The sequence below is a fragment of the Labeo rohita genome, chromosome 19 (genome assembly GCF_022985175.1).
Source record: "Labeo rohita strain BAU-BD-2019 chromosome 19, IGBB_LRoh.1.0, whole genome shotgun sequence".
Classification (NCBI taxonomy): domain Eukaryota; kingdom Metazoa; phylum Chordata; class Actinopteri; order Cypriniformes; family Cyprinidae; genus Labeo; species Labeo rohita.
This window is the reverse complement of record NC_066887.1, coordinates 5,026,890-5,049,511: the sequence shown is the minus strand read 5'-3', so window position 1 is coordinate 5,049,511 and position 22,622 is coordinate 5,026,890. Positions and strand designations below refer to the sequence as shown.

General features: G+C 36.0%; 1 protein-coding gene across 2 annotated transcripts in view; it reads right to left on the bottom strand.

The window, feature by feature from the left end:
- Positions 1 to 227: 227 nt before the first annotated feature.
- The window catches only part of ctdp1 (CTD (carboxy-terminal domain, RNA polymerase II, polypeptide A) phosphatase, subunit 1), a 139,270-nt gene continuing 116,875 nt past the window's right edge, over positions 228 to 22,622 (bottom strand). Inside the window, exons 13-14 of one of the 2 annotated variants that reach the window (XM_051136292.1) lie at positions 2,759 to 2,970; positions 228 to 598 (exon numbers count right to left, since the gene is read on the bottom strand). In XM_051136292.1, the coding sequence (XP_050992249.1) occupies positions 2,805 to 2,970 (166 nt within the window). In that variant the 3' untranslated portion in view covers positions 228 to 598; positions 2,759 to 2,804. Of the gene's footprint in view, positions 599 to 957; positions 2,971 to 22,622 lie in introns of those variants that run through there. The other variant, XM_051136291.1, reaches the window with a different exon arrangement.

Here is a 22,622-nt window from a genome sequence, read left to right as displayed (position 1 = left end):
GGGATCAAGTAGAGCCCTTTGAAGCTGCACTGAAACTGCAATTTGGACCTTCAACCTGCTGATCCCCACTGAAGTCCACTATATGGAGCAAAAATCCTGGCATGTTCACCTCAGAAACCTTAATTTCTTTTTGACATCTGTGCTATTGCACAATTTTTATTCTTATTACACAATACATTGCACTCAACAATACAAAAAAACCCTCAAAACACCAGTTTATAAAACAAATCTTTATTAAATGAAAAGCATTTTCTTTGTCATGTACGAAATAGAATATACAAATACTTTACATTGCTGAAAACAATAACACCACAATGAAAGTGAAAGAAAATCCATCAGTCAAAAACAACACAGAGAGATGAGGTGCACAAACCTCTGAGAAACATCTGAAACTGAGTTAGACCTGGACGTCTCATCATTCAAGCAGCTCGGCAGAGAAAATCGGCTAGAACCAGCGAGTTTATGAAACTGGTCATAGACAGGCAGTCTTGATGCCTACGGGTCCAGATCTCATCAGAGTGTACAGTGATGGTTCAGGGTGGCACGAGAGCCAACCAAACACCCGGTTTAACGCTGCCACAGTGTTCACTATCAGCACCTGAAGCCAAACGAAGATGACGATATCTGTACACTGACATCACAAAGCAAAATTTGTCTTTTCAATGTCATCTTACGACCAGAAAAGTATCAATTTGTAGGTAGTTACAAGAACAGTTTACACAAAAATGACAAGTCTGTCATCATTTACTAGTGCAAGCGTAATTGTCTTTCTTTTGTGAAACACAAATGATACATAGAAAGCAATGAAAGCTGGATTATGTCAAACTCCAAGAAGAACAAGAAAGGCATCATTAAAAATGGCCCATGCGACTCGCATGACTTATTCCTAGTGCTCTGAAGTCATACAATATCTTTGTTAGAGGAACAAATCAAATTTTGCAAAGCCATATGGACAAATTTCTAGCAAAAATGTCAAGCTTGCGCCAAAATCCCAAACTTTTAAAGGAGAAGTCAACTCTTAGATCAAAAATGTACAGATGATGTACTCGCCCCCTTGTCATCCAAGATGTTCATGTCTTTCTTTCTTCAGCCGTAAAGAAATTATATTTTTTTAAGGAAAACATTTCAGGATTTTTCTCCATATAATGGACGTCTATCGTCCCCCGATTTTAAACTTTCAAAATGCAGTTTAAATGCGGCTTCAAACGATCCCAAATGCAGTTGTAAATGATCCCAGCTGAGAAAGAAGGGTCTTATCTAGCAAAACGATTGGTTATTTTCATAAAAATTATACAATTTAAGTACTTTTTAATCTCAATTGCTCGTCTTGTCTCGCTCTTCCTACACTCTGTGTATTCTGGCTCAAGACAGTTAGGGTATGTCAAAAAACTCCAATCGTATTTTCTCCCTCAACTTCAAAAATGATTTCAGAATCATCCTACATCACTGCAGAAGTACCGACCCAGTCTTTGCCAAGTGAACATGCAAAGATCAAACACCCTTAACAAAAAAGGTAAAAAAGCGATATAGGGTGATTTTGAAGTTGAGGGAGAACATGAGATGGGAGTTTTTTTGGACATACCCTAACTGACATGAACCAGAAAAAAACTTCAGGCAGAGCAAGACAAGACGAGCGATTGACATTAAAAAGTATATAAATTGTATTCATTTTATGAAAATAACTGATCGTTTTGCTAGATAAGAGCCTTCTTCCTCGTCTGGGATCGTTTACAACCACATTTGGGATTGTGTAAAGCCGCATTTAAACTACATTTTGAAACTCGGGGCACCATAGACGTCCACTATATGGGAAAAAAAATCCTTGAAATGTTTTCTTCAAAAAACAATTTCTTTACGACTGAAGAAAGAAAGACATGAATGTCTTGGATGACAAGGGGGGAGTACATTATCTGTACTTTTTTGTTCTGGAAGTGAACTAATCCTTTAAATAAACAATGACTTCCATTTTCCTCATATAAAGCTATAGTACGGCTTTAGAAGCTTTTACAGTGCAATTTTTAGGACTGTGACATTATGATTTTATATTAAAAAAAAGGGTTCTGACTTTCTACTTAATTTTGCATTTTGTTTCTTGGTTTGTAACGAGTAAGTAAATGATGACAGAACTACACAAGTCATTTTTGCGAACTATTCCTTTAATATCAAAGTAATCAGTTGCAAACCACAATCAGATCTTCTGTTGAAAGTGTGTTACTGATTTTACACTTCATGTTGTTATCTGTTCTTCACGTAGCAGTTTTTTGGTAATAGTGGCTGTGGGCGTGTCTAAAGGTGCTGGTATTCTGGGATTGGTGCAGCACAGTGTCAGTCACACACGGGGGCGTCAACAACACGGGACGACGTACGAGACGACACTGGACACATTCGGACGTCTGAGTTTGACTGCTGGTGAGGACCACATACCCCCTCCATGAGCAGAGCTCTCAGCTGCAGGCCCGCTTCAGACTCTTTGGCATTCGTTACCAATAAGTTGAAATATTTCATGTACATTTATATAAAAATTAATTTTGGAAGAGAAACTAAGTAAAACATCAGACACAGAAGCTCTACTTCCCACACCGCTACGTACTGTAAGTAAATACACAATAAAATGACTTTGTGTTGGACTTGTTCTACTAAAACTCTATCTGTACATATCTATCTACTTTGTAAACCCTTAGTTTTATTCTCACACACACACGCACACACACATTTACTTGCGCTGTATGACAGCGACACAAACGTATGTCTCAGGTACCTTATGAGAACACAGAATAGTTCATATGCATCGTCGTCCGATCAGCTCACATGAAGTCATTTAGCTCCGCCTCCAGCGCGGCGGCCATCTCGTCGGCCTCCGAGCTGCTGCCCTCTTCATTGGAGTCTTTACTGGAGCCGCCATCATCATCCTTATCATTATCATCGTCGTCGTTATCTTCTCTGGCCTCCTCCAGTTTTCTTTTGTGGCCCCTAAAGATAGAAACACAGAGGCGTCGGTCAGTGATGCTCGTTAGTCAAAGAAGTTTGGAGAGAAGAGCTCATTGGTTCAAAGCGGTCTGGTTGCCAGGGTTACGTATGGCAGTGTTGAGTGTTGTTGACAGTGATTGGTTGCAGCACTCTGTCATGGTTTGCAGGCCGCTGGTTCGCATGTCACAATCTCCACCTGTGTCTGACAGGCACCAGCGGAGGGGATCAGTGCCTGGAGCCTGAAGCGCCGCAAAACAACAAAAACTTGGATGACACTCTCTGAGAATAGGGAATAAACTGGTGTCTAAAGTATGGTTGCTTAAAAGCAATAAATTAACAAACCTAATGTTCTGTGGAGTGAGAACTAAATGGTCAATTAACTATTATATATCATAAAACGAAGTGTATGAAAGCTCACCCAAAAATGAAAACTACCCCATGATTTATTCACCCTCAAGTCATCCTAGGTGTATAAGACTTTCTTCTTTCAGACTAATACAATCGGAGTGTCCTGGCTCTTCCAAGCTTTATAATGGCAGTGAATGGGTGTTGAAATTTTAAAATCCATATTCATTATAAAAAGTGCTTCAAATGGATATTTTTCTTACACAAACACACTGATTCTCTTCAGAAGGCCTTTATTAGCCCGGCAGGGCTGTGTGGAGCACTTTTTATGATGGATTCATGCATTTTATTTTGCTTCAAAATCCCATTCACTGCCATTATAAAGCCAGGACATTTTTTAATATTACTCCAATTATATTCGTCTGAAAGAAGAAAGTCATATACACCTCACCTAGGATGGCTTGAGGGTGAGTAAATCATGGGCTAATTTTCATTTTTGGGTGAACTATCCCTTTAACCCTATAGTAAGTGCATTGTTGAAATTACTCAGTATTTAAATAATTATACTGTAACATGGTGTAACCAAATGCACTGTAAGTAGTTGCACTTTAAGTTGCAAATAAAACAAACATTACTGGATTAAGCTGTTCTACTATTTTCAGTCTTTCTACTACAAAATTTCATGTTTAACTTCATGTTTTGTTATTTGCCATTTCTTTGTAATTGTGAAATTTTCTGGCAACATAAATCTACATAAATGCGTCTGTGTTCGTGCGAATCATTTGTGATCCAGCTTCACTTACAGCAGAAGTAAGTATAAGGTTTTTTTTTTCCTAATAATGTGCTAGTTAGCAAGTTTAGCGGGTAAACGCGGCTATAGTAAACAGGCTCGTCACTCCACAGAGAGAAGAGAGGGGCGGGGCGAGCAGAGCTCATTAACATTTAAAGCAACCTCGACCAGAACAGGATGATTTTTGCAGAGCTGATTTTGACAAGGTTAAAAGGGTGTTGTTTTACACAATCATTGAGAATTTTAAACCAAAGTACATTATAGACTTTTTATTAAGACCCTAAAGAATCATATCAACATGTGGAAAATGGGCATCTGATGACCCCTTTAACTCATTGTGAAATTAAGGAAGTGACATCTTTTGGACCCTTTCCACAGCATGATTGAAAGACATTGGTGTGACATTTTTGACTATATAATGTTTTTTCCTACATTTGTATCGTATGGAAGCCCGTTTCGGGCAAAAAAGGTAATTGTGACGTTTAATCTTACAATTCTGACTTTTTTTCTTAATATAAAATGTTTTTGAGATATAAAGTCAGAATTGTGGGATATAAGCTCAAAATCGCAAGAAATAAAGTTAGAATTGCGAGATATAAACTGGCAATTCTGACTTTTTTTCTTGCAAGTGCAAGTTTACATCTCACATTTCTGACTTTTTTTCTCAGAATTGCATCATATAAACTCATAATTCTGACTTTTTTTCTCAGAATTGCATCATATAAACTCACAATTGTGAGTTCTAACGGCAGAATTACGGGATATAAATCACAATTGCGAGAAAAAGTCATTTTTGTATCTCACAATTCTGGCCTTTTTTCTGGTAGTTATGAAGCTTTTTTCATTCATCAATTATTGAGAAACTAGTGCTACTGATGGATGGATTAGGTGAAGGATTCAATGGAAACACTATTCTACCACTAATAACGCAAATCACTGAAATGATGCAAATGTCATGCTTGCAGCAGAACTGCAGTCCTGATTCTCCTCTCTCACAAAAAACAGATTTAGGACAAAAAATATGGACAGGGCACTGAAAAGAGAGCACATCTTCTCTCATGAATCTATATTTTGGTTGAAGTGCTTCTGACAGTAAGATGATGCAACACAGCGTCCTGCTCACCACTGCTGCACTTGAATACTGCTCTCATGAACACAGAATAAAATCAGATGTATTACTGGCTGGGCAAAGAATTCAGTTTAATGCTAATTAATTAAAAATTGAGCCCATCAATCACCGCCCTGCCTAAAAAAAATGCTCTACTATTCAAAAGATTTTTTTTTTTTTTTTCATAAAATGAAAGCATGTAGTGACCATGTGCCGTCAAGCTCCATGTGATTATTGTGCTTTAGTTAAAGGCTTCTGAAGTCATACGATACCTTTGTGTGAGGAACAAACTGAAATATTAGTCATTATTTGACTTTTGCTTTCAAATTCTGTCTGTCCGTCAGACAAGGCTATAACTTGACTTCAGAAAAGCACAAATCATAAAGAAACATTTGTGCTAATTTTATGGCGCTTTTGTGTTTCATGGTGAAAAGAAATCAACACAGGTTTGGAAAGACTGAATAAATTTTCATTTGCGGGTGAACTATTTCTTCATCACACCCTGCAGTAACATGTTTAGGAACATGAGCTTCACATACATCAAAGCCAATCGATCTGACACTGACATACACACAACTACCTTGTAAGCAAGTTTTGAAGAAGTCAGACATAATAATCCTCTGCCAGAGCTAAATAAGCGCCGCCTGTCATTAGATGTGCTGATAGTACAGACAGCTGCTTTGATCACTGGATAGTATGTGTGTCTCATATTTAGTGTAATGATGAATCCACTACCACCTGCTGATAAAGAACCAGTCCGACTACATGAATAAAAGATAAAAGCAAAGGAAGGACAGAAATTGGAAAACATTAGGAAAGAAAGTCAACCTGACAATGGAGCAGCCCGTGTGTTTGATATCTATGGACTGAGTAACAATAAATGAGGCTCTGTGTTGTGCTCACGTCATTTCTCTCTGTGTCCATGTACCTTGGATAACTAGTAGAAATACAAACAGAAAGTTTGTCTAACAAAGTTCTGGAAGCTCTTTGATCGCAGTACTATCATGTAAGTTCACTGTGTGTGTACACAAACTGCAGACCTTAGTTTAACAGTGATTCATAACACCACACAGTCAAAACACAGACCAAAGCACAGTGCTGTTATTCAGACTACCATTATTTCCCTTTCTTTATGTGATATTTAATGTGGGTAAATCTGAAATCAGATATAACTCAAGAGAAGACAGTATGGACATAACAATATTGCGTGATATAAACAACTGCAAGTAATAAAGTCAGAATTGCATGATATATACGAAATGCAAGTAATTGAGTCAGAATTGTGAGATAAAGTCAGAATTGCATGCTATAAACTCACAATTGCAAGTAATAAAGCCAGAATTGTGAGATTTAAACTCAAAATTGTGAGTACTAAAGTCAGAATTGTGAGTTATGAAGTCACAATTGCGAGTAATAGTCAGAATTGCATGATTTAAACTCACAATTGCAAGTAAAGTCAGAATTGTGAGTAATAAACTCAGAATTGAGTAAAAGTCAGAATTACGAGATAAACTCAATTGCAAGTAAAGCCAGAATTGCATGATATAAACACAATTGCAAGTAGTAAAGTCAGAATTGCGAGAAATAAAGTCAGAATTGTGTGGTATATACGCACAACTGCGAGTAATAAAGGCAGAATTGCAAGTAATAAACTCAGAATTGAGTAATGAAGTCAGAATTGCAAGATATAAACTCAACTGCGAGTAATAAAGTCAGAATTGTAATTGAATTGCATGATTTAAACTCACAATTGCAAGTAATAAAGTTAGAATTGCAAGTAATAGAGTCAGAATTGCGCGGTATATACTCACAACTGCGAGTAATAAAGTTAGAATTGTGAGATTTAAACTCAAAATTGTGAGTACTAAAGTCAGAATTGCGTGGTTTATACTCACAACTATGAGTAATAAAGCCAGAATTGTGAGTAATAAAGTCAGAATTGCAAGATATAAACTCAACTGCGAGTAATAAAGTCAGAATTGTGAGATATAAACTCAGAATTGAGTAATAAAGTCAGAATTGCAGAATTGCAAGATATAAACTCAACTGCGAGTAATAAAGTGGTGGTTTATACTCACAACTATGAGTATACTCACAACTATGAGTAATAAAGCCAGAATTGTGTCGTATATACTCACAACTGCGAGTAATAAAGTCAGAATTGTGATTAATAAAGTCAGAATTGCAAGATATAAACTCAACTGCGAGTAATAAAGTCAGAATTGCGAGTAATAAAGTCAGAATTGCAAGATATAAACTCAACTGCGAGTAATAAAGTCAGAATTGTGAGTAATAAAGTCAGAATTGCAAGATATAAACTCAACTGCAAGTAATAAAGTCAGAATTGTGAGATTTAAACTCAAAATTGTGAGTACTAAAGTCAGAATTGCATGGTTTATACTCACAACTATGAGTAATAAAGTCAGAATTCCAAGATATAAACTCAACTGCGAGTAATAAAGTCTGAATTGTGAGATATAAACTCAGAATTGAGTAATAAAGTCAGAATTGCGTGGTTTATACTCACAACTATGAGTAATAAAGCCAGAATTGTGTCGTATATACTCACAACTGCGAGTAATAAAGTCAGAATTGTGATTAATAAAGTCAGAATTGCAAGATATAAACTCAACTGCGAGTAATAAAGTCAGAGTAATAAAAAGTCAGAATTGCAAGATATAAACTCAACTGAAATAAAGTCTGAATTGTGAGATATAAACTCAGAATTGTGAGTAATAAAGTCAGAATTGCAAGATATAAACTCAACTGCGAGTAATAAAGTCAGAATTGCGAGTAATAAAGTCTGAATTGTGAGATATAAACTCAGAATTGTGAGTAATAAAGTCAGAATTGCGTGGTTTATACTCACAACTATGAGTAATAAAGCCAGAATTGTGTCGTATATACTCACCACTGCGAGTAATAAAGTCTGAATTGCGTGATTTAAACTCAATTGCAAGTAATAAAGTCAGAATTGCAAGATATAAACTCAATTGCGAGTAATAAAGTCAGAATTGCAAGATATAAACTCAGTTGTGAGTAATAACGTCGGAATTGTGAGCAAATCTGTATAACTCGCAATTGTGAGAAAAGGTCAGAATTGCAAATTTGTATTTGGCATTTCTGAGAAAACATTTCAGAATAGCGAAATAGAAAAAGAATAAAATAGAATTGTGAGATAAAAAGTGGCAATTACCCGTTTTAACTTTTTAATTCAGTGGCGGAAACTGGTTTCCACACATAACAGTGTTCGGACAGACAAATCATTGTTTCTGCTGACAACTCCACAAAGACTACACCTGAACTCAATGCTGACCAAAAACAAAACCAAAAGTTTGCATAAAACCTCATCTTCAGACTACAAAGAAATGCTGTGCTGTTGATTTGTCTGGAGAGTTTTCTGACAACGCCTCAACACTCACCCAGCGACAGCTGTCTGTGACCCCGCTGACTCAACAACACCTCACACCACACGTCTGAAAATAATATGCATGCTTGAGACGCCTCAACAAAGACCACCTTCCCCGTTGGGAACAGTGCTGTCAGGCTGGAAAAGCAGCGGGACACATGGAGGGCTTCTTTTTAAACCGCAAATAGACCCGCCGCTAATGGCACAGCGGCATAACAGAACAAAGGAAGGAATATCCCTGTTTCTTATGGGCTGTCTCACTCCCTCAGTCTCTCACTGTCTACAAGAAACCGATTACATAAGCACAAAAGCTGTGAGAATGAGAGAAAGGGCTTGTGGGAGGAGGATGTCACTGCAGAAACTCGGCCGGCTCAGAGTTTGTTCCCTCTGAATGCACCTGAAAGATTTAAACAGGAAAAAGCCCTCATAGCCGAGAGAAAGAAAGGCAACTGGAGAAAAAGTGCGGTGATGAGGAAAGACAAAAGAGAAAGTATAAGAGACACAGAGAAATACTGAAAATATAGAAAGAACAAAAGCCTCATGTCATTCCAAACCTGTATTTTCTTTCTTTCGTGAAACTCAATGTTGTTTCATGGGAAACTGAAGAAAGAAAGTCATACAGGTGAGTAAGCAATGACAGAAATGTAATTTTTTGGCTGCTCTATCCTTTTAAAGCCATAAAAGAGGCATTCAATAAACTCTGAAGGTTTAATGATGTGTGTTCGATTGAACCCACAAGGCTTGGTTCTCAAACGGCCGTGTGTTAAGCACCATGATGGGCAGTATTGATTGAAGATGGAGAGGGTAATTGATGGTCGTACATGCATGTAGTGGACAGCACTGGTCAATAAGTGTCACGTTTTGTCCTGATCCATCCTCAAGAATCAGTGTGAAGATGATGAGGTCAAGACGGGTGAATGAGGCATGAATGTTTGCAGTCACTTTCAGGCACCCATGGAGTTTGTTTACTGTAGCGTTCACAAAGACAGACCGCACACATTTAAGTACTGCGGCCCATCAATTACATGGGAAAAAGACTAAGCTTCTGTTAGGATCACAGCTTGAACTGAAAAACAGTTTAAAGAGAGACTTTGCGTCAACTAAACACACAGCTCAGAAAATAAAAGTCTGAAAATAGTCTAAAATGTACACAAGCATCATCACAGCAGCTGTTTTTCCTCCTCTGTGAGCACTGGACACCTCAAGAGGCTGGAGAAAACCCAGCAAAATGACTGTTTGTTAAGTTTAGTCCACACTACAGACTGCATTTATCTGATCAAAAGGACAGTAAAAGCAGTAATGTTGTGAAAAAATATAATTTAAAAGAGCTGTTTTCTTTACGAATATATTGTAAAATGCATTTTATTCTAATGTATTTTCAGCATCTTTACTCCGGTTTTCAGTGTCACAAGATCCTTCAGAAATCATTCTAATATGATGATTTGTTGCTCAAGAAACATTATTTCAGCATTGGGGAAAGTTACTTTTAAAAGAAATGCATTTAGGGCTTTCAAACGATTAATCGCATACAGAATAAAAGTTTGAGTTTGCCTAATATATGTGTGTGTACTGTGTGTAATTATTATGTATATATAAATACAAACATATTCATGTATATATTTAAGAAATATTTACAAGTATAAGTATTAATTATAATTTTTAGTCAATTTATATTATACATAAATAAAATATTTTGTCCCTAACATATTTCTCTTAAATGTATACATTTATATATACATAATAATTACACACTATACACACATTTATTAGACAAACTTCCATTTTGTATGCGATTAATCACGATTAATCGTTTGACAGCCCTAAATGCATTACAAAATTGCGTTACATCTTAAAAAGTAACTAATTATGATACTCTGTTATTTTTGCGTTACTTTTTAAATCTTGGCGGGGCTTGCTTGTTTGTTTATACATGTTTGTACAGTAGAAAGCAGGAGAAGTTTTAAAAAAAACAAATGTTAGTTTATATCTATTTTTTGCTTGTTTCTGTGGTTAAATTGGATCAATTTTAGAAGGTCAGCAGCTAAGACACAGGTTAATAAAATGGCATTTAATGAATAAAGGATATTTGTGTTTTTTAACATTTAATTATTGCAAGTTTGCATCATATTCATAGTTGCATTTTATGGTTTTTGTTTATTTTGAGGAATATTGAACTTGTTTTTGTGCAAGTGAGATGAATTAATGCATGTTCACATTTAGTCTAGAACTACAGTAAGCATCATGTCCACACTGGGGCTGTCAATATCATAATATCATTGCACCTGCTGCACCCATGGTACGACAGCAAAGTTCCTTGATTATTATGCCAAAATGAGAGTTCCTAGCCATATCGACCTAGAAAATCTCACCTTTTCATTCTTCGTCTGTCTTTGTACATGATGTAACTACAGAAGAGTCGAGTTTTAAATAGGAAAAATATCTAAACTCTTTGGTCATTTTTGAGTGAGATGCTAACTTAATTAATTATAATTGGTTTATAAACATTATTTCAAACATTATGCCCTTTTTTAACAGATAGTCCTATTATATTACTGCTTTGAATAAATGTGCATTAGTAATATTTGTGCCCTTTTGTAGAGAAGAAGAAGAAGAGAAGCCAAAAGCTTTTTTCACCCCAACTGAAACTATGCATTTTAAATTCAAATATAATTCAAATTTTGATCATATTTAAATACATATTTCAAATTTAGTTTTTCAGCTATTTTGACAGCCCTAGTTCACACAGTGTACACAACACCTCTGCACGCACTTCCAATTTTTCTCAACATGGGGAGAGTAAAAATTTATTTTACATGAGAATTCATTTATTTGAATAAATAGGAATAAATGGGAAAACAAACTAACTGGTGCTACATATTTGAAAAACTAACTAATTTACATTTTTCATATAAATTAAAAAAGTAATGCACTACTAGTTACTTGAAAAAAGTAATCTGATTACGTAACTCAAATTACTTGTAATGCGTTACCCCAACACAGATTATCATAAATGTTGAAAACAGTTGTGCTGCTTCATATTTTTGTTTTTTCAGGATTCTTTGATGAACAGAGAATAGCATTTATAAGAAATAGAAATCTTTTGTAACATTATGAATGTCTTTGCTGTTACTTTCAATCAACTTAATGCATCATTGTGGAATAAAATGATTAATTTCTTAATATTATAAACACCAAACTTCTGAACATCAGTATGATGGTAAACAAAGTTTACAAAATACACTACAGATACAAATGGACCAAATATGTTCTGACATGCAACTGTGTGAACAGGATATAATAATGCAACAGATTTCATCTGGTCCGCTAAATCCTCATTCTGAGTCAGCAGGTCTGGATGACTGGATGCTCTTTAAACAGCAGGATGTCGGACAGTGCTGTACGCTCTCCATTAACGCACCGCAGCACACAGCAGGAGTCTCGTGGACTGACCTGAAACTTTGATGGCTCTAGCAGGTCTATGTAACAGATTTAAGGCTCAGTGATTTTAAGATGGCTCCATTAACTTGCAAGTAATTAAACCTCACAGTCAGAGCTTCTAATGGAAAAAATAAGTAACAGCAGTATTTTTAGTGCAGCAAAAGGACAGTGTGAATGCTTTAGTTTAATGGTTTTAGGTTAGTTTAGCTTTTTAACAGAAGCAGGTGGAAAGAGGAAATAGGTAAGGAAAGGGTAAACATGATGATTGTGTTTACAACACACTTTCGGATGTGCAATGCCACTTTCATTTAGGCGCTACCCCTCTATATCCTGTCATTCTGCTAGGAGGCTTCCTCAAGTGGAAGTAAAGTGAATGTAATAACCATGTAACTTTTTTAGTTAACTATTTCTATAAAACACTACCATTTAAAATATGAAGTAAAAAATATATATTTATATATTGATCAGAAAATAACAGTAAAGACATTTCTAACCCACAAAAGATTTCCATTTCAAATAAATGCAGTTCTTTTGTATTCTTTTGTAAATTCAGTTCTTTTGTTTAATTATATTGATTAAACAGTCAAAAAAACCCTAATAATAAACTTTCTTGAGCAGCAAATCAGCATATTAGAATGATTTCTGAAGGATCAAGTGACACTGAAGACTGGATTAATGATGCTGAAAATTCAGCTTTGATCACAGGAATAAATTAGATGTTAACATACATTCAAATAGAAAAAAAGTTATCATAAACTGTCATAATATTTCTGTTTTACAGTATATTTTATCAAATAAATGCACCCTTGGTGAGAATAAGAGACTTCAAAAACATATTCAATTTCTTGGGGACTTTAAAAAATCTTAACAACCCCAAAATGACTATATTTGTAGCTTGTAGTCTACGTATGGTATATAATGACATAAAAATATAACTGCACTAACAGCTCAGAGAGAAGCGACTGTGAAAAAAACAGACTCAAATCACGCTTGACATGCTGCCAGCGCTTATTAATTTATATGCAATTTAAGAGCGTAAAATCTTCAAGCTTAACACTGCTCATCATAAACCAATTAATCTCTAGCCCTGGAAACATAAAACACCCATAATTAACCCAAACAGCTATAAAAGTCAAGATTACTGACACTGCTCTCATTAGAGTTTAAAGTAGGACAAATAATTGTTCCCACAGAACCTGTGACCTGTAACAAGCAAAACAAGATGAAATAAAACAACTGGGAGGAAGCTAAGATGATCTGCATTTCATAACTTCACATAAATATGAATCAGCGAGTACATTTGCTGGCGGATGACAAAACGGGTCAAGAATCTAACAGATTTGGATAAAATAGATGCACTAAATCTCCATATTTTCAACTATCTAGACTGAAATGTACAGTCGTTATTCTCTGTAAACTGTAATTTTTGAGTGGTCGCTCTCTCTCTTTAACACAGCTATTGCATAAAAATGAGTTTTCTTCATATTGTGCTTTGGAAGAAATAAAACTTTGCGGAAAATGCACTACACAGAGAAACAGAGAGCAAGCGAGAGGCCGATATGAGAGGGAGGAAGTCCATGCACCTCATCATCCATCATCTCAGCGGTCGTTCACCGTGTTTAATCCATCACAGGTCTGTTCTGGGAGGACATAAAAAGAAGCCGGCCCTATTCAAAGACCATCCATTCACCCAGAAGCCCCCTGGACGCGGCGGTGGTGATACATCAATTACGGCATGCATGAGAAATGCAGCTGCACTCATTTACAGTAAGGCCAAAAGTCACCATTTAGCGACAATTACAAAGTAACTAAGGAGTGATTACAGGGAAATTTCTCATTTGTCTTTATTTAACCACATACGAACCGCATTTTCACGAGGAACCTCGGATTTGGAGAGCGTTGTTCAGGAACACCTTCATTAAGCAGACAACAGGCAAATTATTTCTGCCTCATTAAGTTCATAAACGTGCCATTCATACACACGCTAGTGAAATCATCATTAGCGAGGAAACGCGTGGAAGGATCTTCTAAACGCATCTCTTGGGACATCACAAATCCCTTTTAATCGACATTCGCTTCATTCGCTGTTTGTTTCCATGGAGAACAGACCCAAGACATGGGCAGCGGTGATTAAATCAGATCGGGAGTATACCGTACGCTTTCTCTGGCTCTATAAGCCTTTAAAATCACGCTGGGCTGTTCAGAGAGTTCTGATGGATCCATTAAGAGTGCAATAATGGGCCTCTTCTGTGCGTTATTTCACAGCCCATAATATTCACCAGCTGAGGAGATTGAATGTAAAACAGCACCTACAGGTCTGTTGCCATGGCGTTAAGTGGCGGCCTTACGCCTTGAAAATCCTCTGAAAGCCGTTCGAGGAACTGTACAATGTGCAGATAGGTGAAGGCTTTTGAAGCTCCAGGAAATCCATTAACAGCAATGTTCTGAAAGCACCATCTTTAATATAGCGCTGACATGAAGAAAAACAGAAGAACAAACTTCTGTATGGTGATTAATGGGATATCTCACCAAAAAATGAAAAATCTGCCATCATATACTCAACCTCACGTCTTTCCAAACCCATCTACCCAGATATTTTTATCTGCTCCTCCACTGAAATTCCATTCCACCGAAACTTTCAAGACTTGAAAAACAATATAAAAGTAGCCAATATGAATCAAGATGTTTATTCCAAGTATAATGATCACTAGATTTAATTTAGGCTTTTATTCACATATTCATTGATCAGTGCATACATGGAGTAGAGATCGACCGATATTTTTGCCGATATTTAAGCATTTTACCATAATCGGTTATCGGTTTTGTTAAATCTGATTCACCGATTCGCCATTTCAGCGCGTCTGAAGGGAGACGAGACAACAACAACGGCATACATAGGTAAAGCACTTGCTTAGCTGTAATTAGTAAACTTTATTTAACATAACAGCCATTAATGCACATATTAGATGTGTTACATAAATGCCTGATGTGTAGCTAGTTTATGCAGCTTTGGATCTAAGAAACAGACAAACTCACAGAGTCACGTAAGATAATCCATCCTAATAAACACATTAATTTGTCTGAATTAATATATAGCCATGAATGAGGACATGTCACCGCATGTAACCTAACTTTTAACAAGATTCACTTGTCTAAAACACCCTAAATTATATTAACATTTACTGTATAACCATTATTTTGCTAATACACATCTAAAAATATACAACTCTATGGAAATTAATTATTTTTATTATCTCCGCGAGCGATCGCAGTTTGAGTATAGTTCTGTGTAAACAGCGCTTTGTCAGAATCTAGACCGACAAAATATTAGTGATTCTGATATAACATACCAGTTTAGAAATGCAATAAAAATATTATGTTTTGTTTGTTATATTCCAATATTTCAGAGAATATTATTCAGTGAATTAACATTATCCAGCGAGCTGTTCTTAACTCTTTATATTAAACAGCTTATAAACTAAAACTGTAGTTTAAAATGAAGTTGATATGACTCCTGCCCTTTATTTATTTTCTCCATTTGAAATCATTAGACATTCTACATTTGTTTTTCTTAGTGTTGCAGCTGATGCATTTTATAAATAAAAAATATATATATAAATAAAAAGTTTTTGTTGTTGTAATATGAAGATTAAGGAGGAAAAAAAAAAAAAAAAAAAAAAAAAAAAATCAAAGTATGGACTTACTTCACTCAGTCACTTATTTACTTTATAACAGTAAATAAATATCTGTTCTGCATATTGGTTATCAGGCACATAAACATGCAAATAATTGGTATCGGCTATAAAAAAATCAATATCGGTCGATCACTAACATGGAGCTCATCAAATCTGGTAAACGGAAGCTCAAACATGCTTCTTGATGAGCAAAAACCAATGGTTCAAACATGTTTCAGTTTCCATTTATCATATTTGATAAGCTCTGTATAGTGGAGATCAAAATTAGAGAATAACCTATAGTTTCCTAAAGTTCAAGGTCACTGTTTAGTCTTATTTGAAGTTATCCTAACAGGAGTAGAAGGGCATTTTTTTTAAGCATATTTAATAAATGAATTGCATTCTGAATCACAGCTTAAAAAAATTAAATAAGATATCTAAAAAATGTTTCAGAGATTAGAGAACTCTTACAGATACTTCCAAGTTATTGGTGTTCATATGGCCATGGTGCTAATTTCCTTACTTATATGACAAACCCTATTTAACTGGCAGCATTTCTCCAATTTTCAGTAAGAATGCAAAATGGTGGGCCGCTCTAAGGTGACTAAACCCTAAGGCCTAAGGGATGAGCCTCTCAGCCATTGCAAGAAAGGTTTGTCATTCCAAATCTGTGATTTCTCGAATATTGGAAGTTCACAATGACACTAATTCATTCAAATCCCCACAAAAAGGCTGCTTGTCCATGTAAGACAAATGCACTAGAAGAAAGGACAACGCAGATGCTCTTAATGGGGAACTGGTTCAGCACTGCAGCTGGAATTGCTTGCCAGTTCAGTGCTGAAAAGGGTAAGGATCTGTCTCGAGACGTTTAAGAGAATTCAGACTGAAAGTGCACTCTGCAGTGAGCAAGTCCTCATCAGCAGAGAGAATCAAAAGCCTAAGCTCACCTTTGTTGAGGAGCATGTTGTGTAGAGAGAGAACTGGTCCAAGGTTCACTTTAGTGATAAGAGCAAGTTTAATTTATTTGGGTCTGATGGGGAACATTCTGTTCAGCAAAGATTGAAGCCCAAGTGTGTAAAGAAGCCAGTGAAAGGTGGAGGGGAGTGTCATGGTTTAGGGATGTTTCCTGCAGCAGGATTTGTGCCTCTTATACAGCTACATGGCAGGGTGAATTAAAATGTATCAAAGCCTTCAGCAACATGCAGTTCCTTCTCATCAAGCATCTCACAATCAGCCTGCAATTTTCACGCAAGGCAATGCCCCCATCACACTGCAAAATGGGTAAAGCAGTTTTGAAGCTAAAAATACTGAAATAATGAAATGGCGGGCCAGAGTCCTGATCTAAATCCAATTGAAAATCCTTGGTAAAAAAGCTACGGCTAAGAAACCCACTACAGTTACTAAACTATCAAGACGAGTGAATCGAGGTGAAACTAGTGATGTCCTGCAGCCGCACATGTGCTGAAAGTCAAGGCAAGAGCATCTACACTTCCTACAAATTTCTGTAACCCTCCAAAATTTTAGTTATCTTTCGTGCAGCCTTTATGAACTTTTTTGAAGAGTCAAAGTTTTATTGGAATGATGTTTCAATGCATGAACAAAGTTGTATGAGTTTGGACCGACATGAGGGCGGAATGACAGAATTTACATTTTTGCTTGGACTATTCTTTTAAATGTGCATTCAACCAAAAAATTCTAGATGTCTGTGAAAAATGATTGTGTGTACATAGTTTTGGCTGTGTGGTGAAAAAGTGCATTGGAAGATCAGACAGAGCACCCTTAGCCAATCAGCAATAGGGCGCATTAACATTTATGATGAGGCCAAGGTTTGTTTTTGCTCAGTATGTGAGTAACATTGGTTTTGCTAATGTTAGATATAGTAAATAGTATAGTATATAGTATAGTACAATATCATTAGATTTTCAAAAGTGTGTGCAAGTCAAGCATCTAAACTTTTGGCTTCTTTAAAGCAAGTTATAAAGACATAGTCCTCTAATACTGTAGCTAGAGGATAAAACAGCATAATTTAGTATATTTGTGTGAGTATATGTGATAGTTCTCAGCAGTAGGCACTCTTAAGTACAAGTCTCATGCTGCTTTCTCTTGAGTATGAGCATTGTATGTGTGTATGACCATGTAGCCTAGTTTACATGTACTAACTGAAACTTTGATCAAAAATGACTTATAGGCACAAAACACAAAGAGCAAGCCAGAGCTATGTTCTTTGATTAAAAGAACAGTTCACCCAAAAACACCACATTTTTTGGTGCTTTCAAGATGCTGTCCTTTTTGGAGTTTGAAAGACCCTGGTCAGCATTAAAGAGCAGAGTGAACATTCTGCTTTAATGCGCCATAAAAAAATAGCAGCAAACAGCTTTGCAAAGACATGATGCTGAGTAAATGACAAAACCTGATGACTCATTCCTTATGTGGCTTCAGGAAAAAAGAAAGAAGCTTTACTTGCCATTAAACATGAAAAAGCATCAATTTTAAACACTCAAGTGCTTAGGTTGCTTTCGGATTATTAAAAAAAGGGATTTCATTCCCAAAGCAAAATATCTAAAATTGTACCACTGTTGTACAACATTTCAAAATGTTAATTATTGAGCTCCTTTACCAGTCAGCTGCGTTTCCCATAGTGTTCCCGAACTGAGCTCTGTTCAGACTGATAATTAATTAATGAAAGCTGACGATGAGCACTTTTGAATACTTCATTCTGTCCCGTTTCTGAGCAAAGCCATCAGCGTGAACAGGAAGGGGAGGAATGTGTGTACACTTTCACCGATAATTGAGTTAATATGGCGACTGGGGCCTTTTCACAGCTAAGCAGCCAAAATGAATGCCCATGAATGTGTGTACACATAGACAGAAAAACACACATAAGTATGGAGACACAACAGCTTTTCATCTCTCCTCCCACGGTATGCTCTAATTGGCCCGCGGGGACCAAATCCACGCTACGACGCCACACATTTATGTTGCTGGAAACATGTCTGTGAATCTGCAATCCACATGCAATCTAAAGTGAGACATCTGTTGTCTGTATGCATTTGTATGCAACAGCTTGATATTACAGTATATGTATTGTTGATGAGCGATAAGTGCTGCTGTTTGCTAAGGTAACCTTTACACTAACTACTGTGCATATTTATGGATCATGACATTAGACCTTATTAGGGAGAGGTGTGCTGTGAGTAAACCATCAGACTTAATTTTAATACCCTGAATCAATATTTCATCATATCTTGCCATGATCTTTAATTATTGTTATTGTCGACAGTATGTTTTAATAAAAGCAATTAATCATCATCAGTATGTCCATTTTGGTCTTGTCTAGAGCTTTCACTATTGATTATTTTGGTGATTAATCGAGTTATGTTGACAATTAATTGAGTAAATCAATTTTTGTCTGAGTAATAAGTGCTAAAAAAAAAAAAAACAAGTGAACAATAGCTGTTAAAATGACTTAAAATACAACAACAGGGAAATAATAACTTGATCAGTAACGTATCAAAGAGTACTTTCTCAAAACTAAGTACTCTTATGGTTCTTTTTTGAACAATACTGTTAAAATACATAATGGAATAGCATATGTTTTAACTAAGGAAATTATTCAAATCATCATTTTAATTTTACGCCATCATTTTGGTCTTGTCTGGAGCTTTCACTATTGATTATTTTGGTGATTAATCGAGTTATGCTGACAATTAATTAAATATTTTTTTCTGTGAGTAGTAAGTAATAAAACAACAAGTAAATAATAGCCTTTAGAATGACTTAAAATACATATAACAATGGGAAAATAATAACGTGATCAATAATGAATCAAAGGGTACTTTCTCAAACGTATGTACCATAATGGTTCTTTTAAACAATACTGTTCAAATACATAATGGAAATAGTATATGCTTTAACATCAAGCAAATTAGTCAAATCATCATTTAAATTTTAAGCCATCATTTTGGTCTTGTCTAGAGCTTTTACAATTGATTATTTTAGCGATTAACTGAGTTATGTTGGCGATTAATTGAGTACATTGATTTTTGTGTGTGTAGTAAGTGATAAAAAACACAAGTAAATAATAGCTTTTAAAATGACTTAAAATACATATAACAATGGGGAAATAATAACTTGATCAATAATGAATCAAAGAGTACTTTCTCAAAAGTAAGTACTCTTATGGTTCTTTTAAATAACACTGCTCAAATACATAATGGAATAGTATATACTTTAACATCAAGCAAATTAGTCAAATCATCATTTTAATTTTAAAGCCATTACCTGTAATGATAATTATAATAATGATTATGTGGATGAACTTATAACTCAGTCCTATAACTGAGTCGATTAATCAATTTACTCAGTCAACTTTTGTCAGAACAGAAATGCTACAGCGACTGTAATTTTTTTGAACATCAGTAAAACCATGCAAACTTACAATGTTTTGGATTTTTTTTTTTTAAATCACTAATGAAATACATACTTAATGAAATACATACATAATTAATGCATACTTTTCACTAAATCATTAATGCTGGATCATTTTAATAGTAGAAATTTGTAATTTTGATGTATTTCTGTGAAACATGGGGTCATGGACTTGTATCTGTGGGATGCATCACTTCTAGTATAATTACCTGGTACATCATTTTTTTATTATTTGTTATCGAGGAGGAAGCTCAAACTTTTTAATTAGTAATTTTGACAATAACTTCTACATAACCTCCTGGCAACCTGCAGTTTCTCACAGGCAAATAAACTCATATCTTCCTCTCAAACTCATATTTCTCTATATTTAAGATTATACGAAGGTTCAAAGTATCATTATTTCTTCAAAGCCAGTTCTTGAAGTATCAGTCAGCTCCGTCCAAATTAAAAGCTCGTCTGGCTCATTCGCCAATGGCTTAAATTTCCAGGAAAAAGTAGTCAGCTATTTTTCATAGACTAAAAATCAAATATCAGCGTTAGCCTGAAGATGAAGGTTGCCATAGAGATAATGTCTACAATGTGATGGATACTTTCCTGGAATCAATCACAGGCTTTTCCATAAGCACAGCAGGAGCAAGGGTCAAAGACACAAAGGCTCTTTACTCACACACATCAACCCTGTTTCATAAGCACTGAGCAGCAAACTCACAACCACCACCATCTTCACCCTCAGGTTTCAACCTGGAGATCCAGAGAGAAGTGAGAGCAGAACCCAGAGATCTGCTTGGTGTCTCACAGTGGTTCAGCAGCAGGGCTGATGGCCTGTGCTGTGGATAACTAGGGTCTCTGTGATCATTAAAACCCTAAGCAGACAAGCTGCCTCGCCGTAGTCTGAGCAATGAGCTCTTTTATGGAGAACAGCGCTCTCGCTCCCTCATTGAGAGGTCCTAAATCCAGGGCTGCGCTCATAACTTTCTCCTGCCCTGAGGACACAGGATCAGGAATTTCCTGTAGCTGCCATCTTGGCCGTGTCAGAACAGGGATATTACTGATGGGAAGTAAAGGGAAGAGGCAGTGTTTGGTGCTCCAAGGGGTTACGACGCCTCTGATCAGTGAACAGTCCTTCATGAGGCGAGTCCTGCCCTCAGGCATCTGCCAGCCGATGCTTTAGAGAGGATCTCCCTGGGTTTAACATGGCCAGTGTCTGAGAGGAAGACACAGGCCTAACAGCTCCTTATGGCTGTCCGACTTACAAATCTCTCCTGGTATTTCAAAGTTTTTTTCATGCATGGTCAAAGACTCATTAAAAATTATTTAAAAGAACAAAAGCTCTGAGTGGTGATTATTTATTTTTAAGTTTTATCAATTTTACACTGCAGCTCAAAAGGATTTTTAATGTTTTTTAAAGAAGTTTTTCTGCTCATCAAGGCGGCACTATTTGATCAAAAATACAGAAAAAAACAGCAATATTGAGAAATATTATTGCAATTTAAAATAACAGTTTTTTGTTGATTATTATTATACTTTAATTATTATACTTTTTTGTTGTTAATATACTTTAAAATATAATTTATTCTTATGATTAAATGCTGAATTTTCAGCATCATTACTCCAGTCTTCAGTGTCACATGATCCTTTGGAAATCATTCTAATTTGCTGATTTATCATGGTGCTGCTGAATATTTCTTTTTTTTTTGGAACTCGTTACATTTTTTAGGATTCTTTGAAAATAAAAAGAGCCAATTTTTTTGTGTTACAATATATGCTACCGTTCAAAAGCTCAGGGTCAGTGATTTTTTTTCTTTCTTTTTTTGAAATTAGCGAATACTTTTATTCAGCAAGCATGTGTTACGTTGGTAAAATATAGCATAGAGTGATAGTTAGAGGTCGACCGATGTATCGGTTTTGGGACCGATAGTTGATTGGCGGAACTATCGGTTACCGGCAAAAAAATCCATGGCGATAGTTTTTGTTATACGGCACAGGAGTGGCTTATAGTGGCGGAAATCACTGACAACATGTGCCGTTTGTTTAGACACGTGACACTGCGCTGCACAGAGCTGAAACTTCAAAGGCGGATTTAAAACGTCGACAACGAAACGGTGTGTACAGTATACTGTAGTGCATGTTTTCATGTCATTACTAAGCGATGAATTTGTTGACTAGATGCTGCATTAGTGGAGAAACGACAGCAGTATACTTTTGCCCATTTGGTGATCAAATAAAGTCTTGTAGACGCCGCTTGACTTGAACGCGACGCGTCCAGTGTGTGTGATACCGGACAGCTGTGAGTTCTTCTAGACGCGGCGCTGCACTTTTGCCCGTTGTGTGACTAACATATTTTTATATTTGATTAGATAACAACAAATGTTCTAGAATAGAAGCAGTTAAATTGTGAAAGTACACAATATCCATATGTATGCAATTTCAATACTGTGGCCTTTGTGTAGATATTTAAAGATG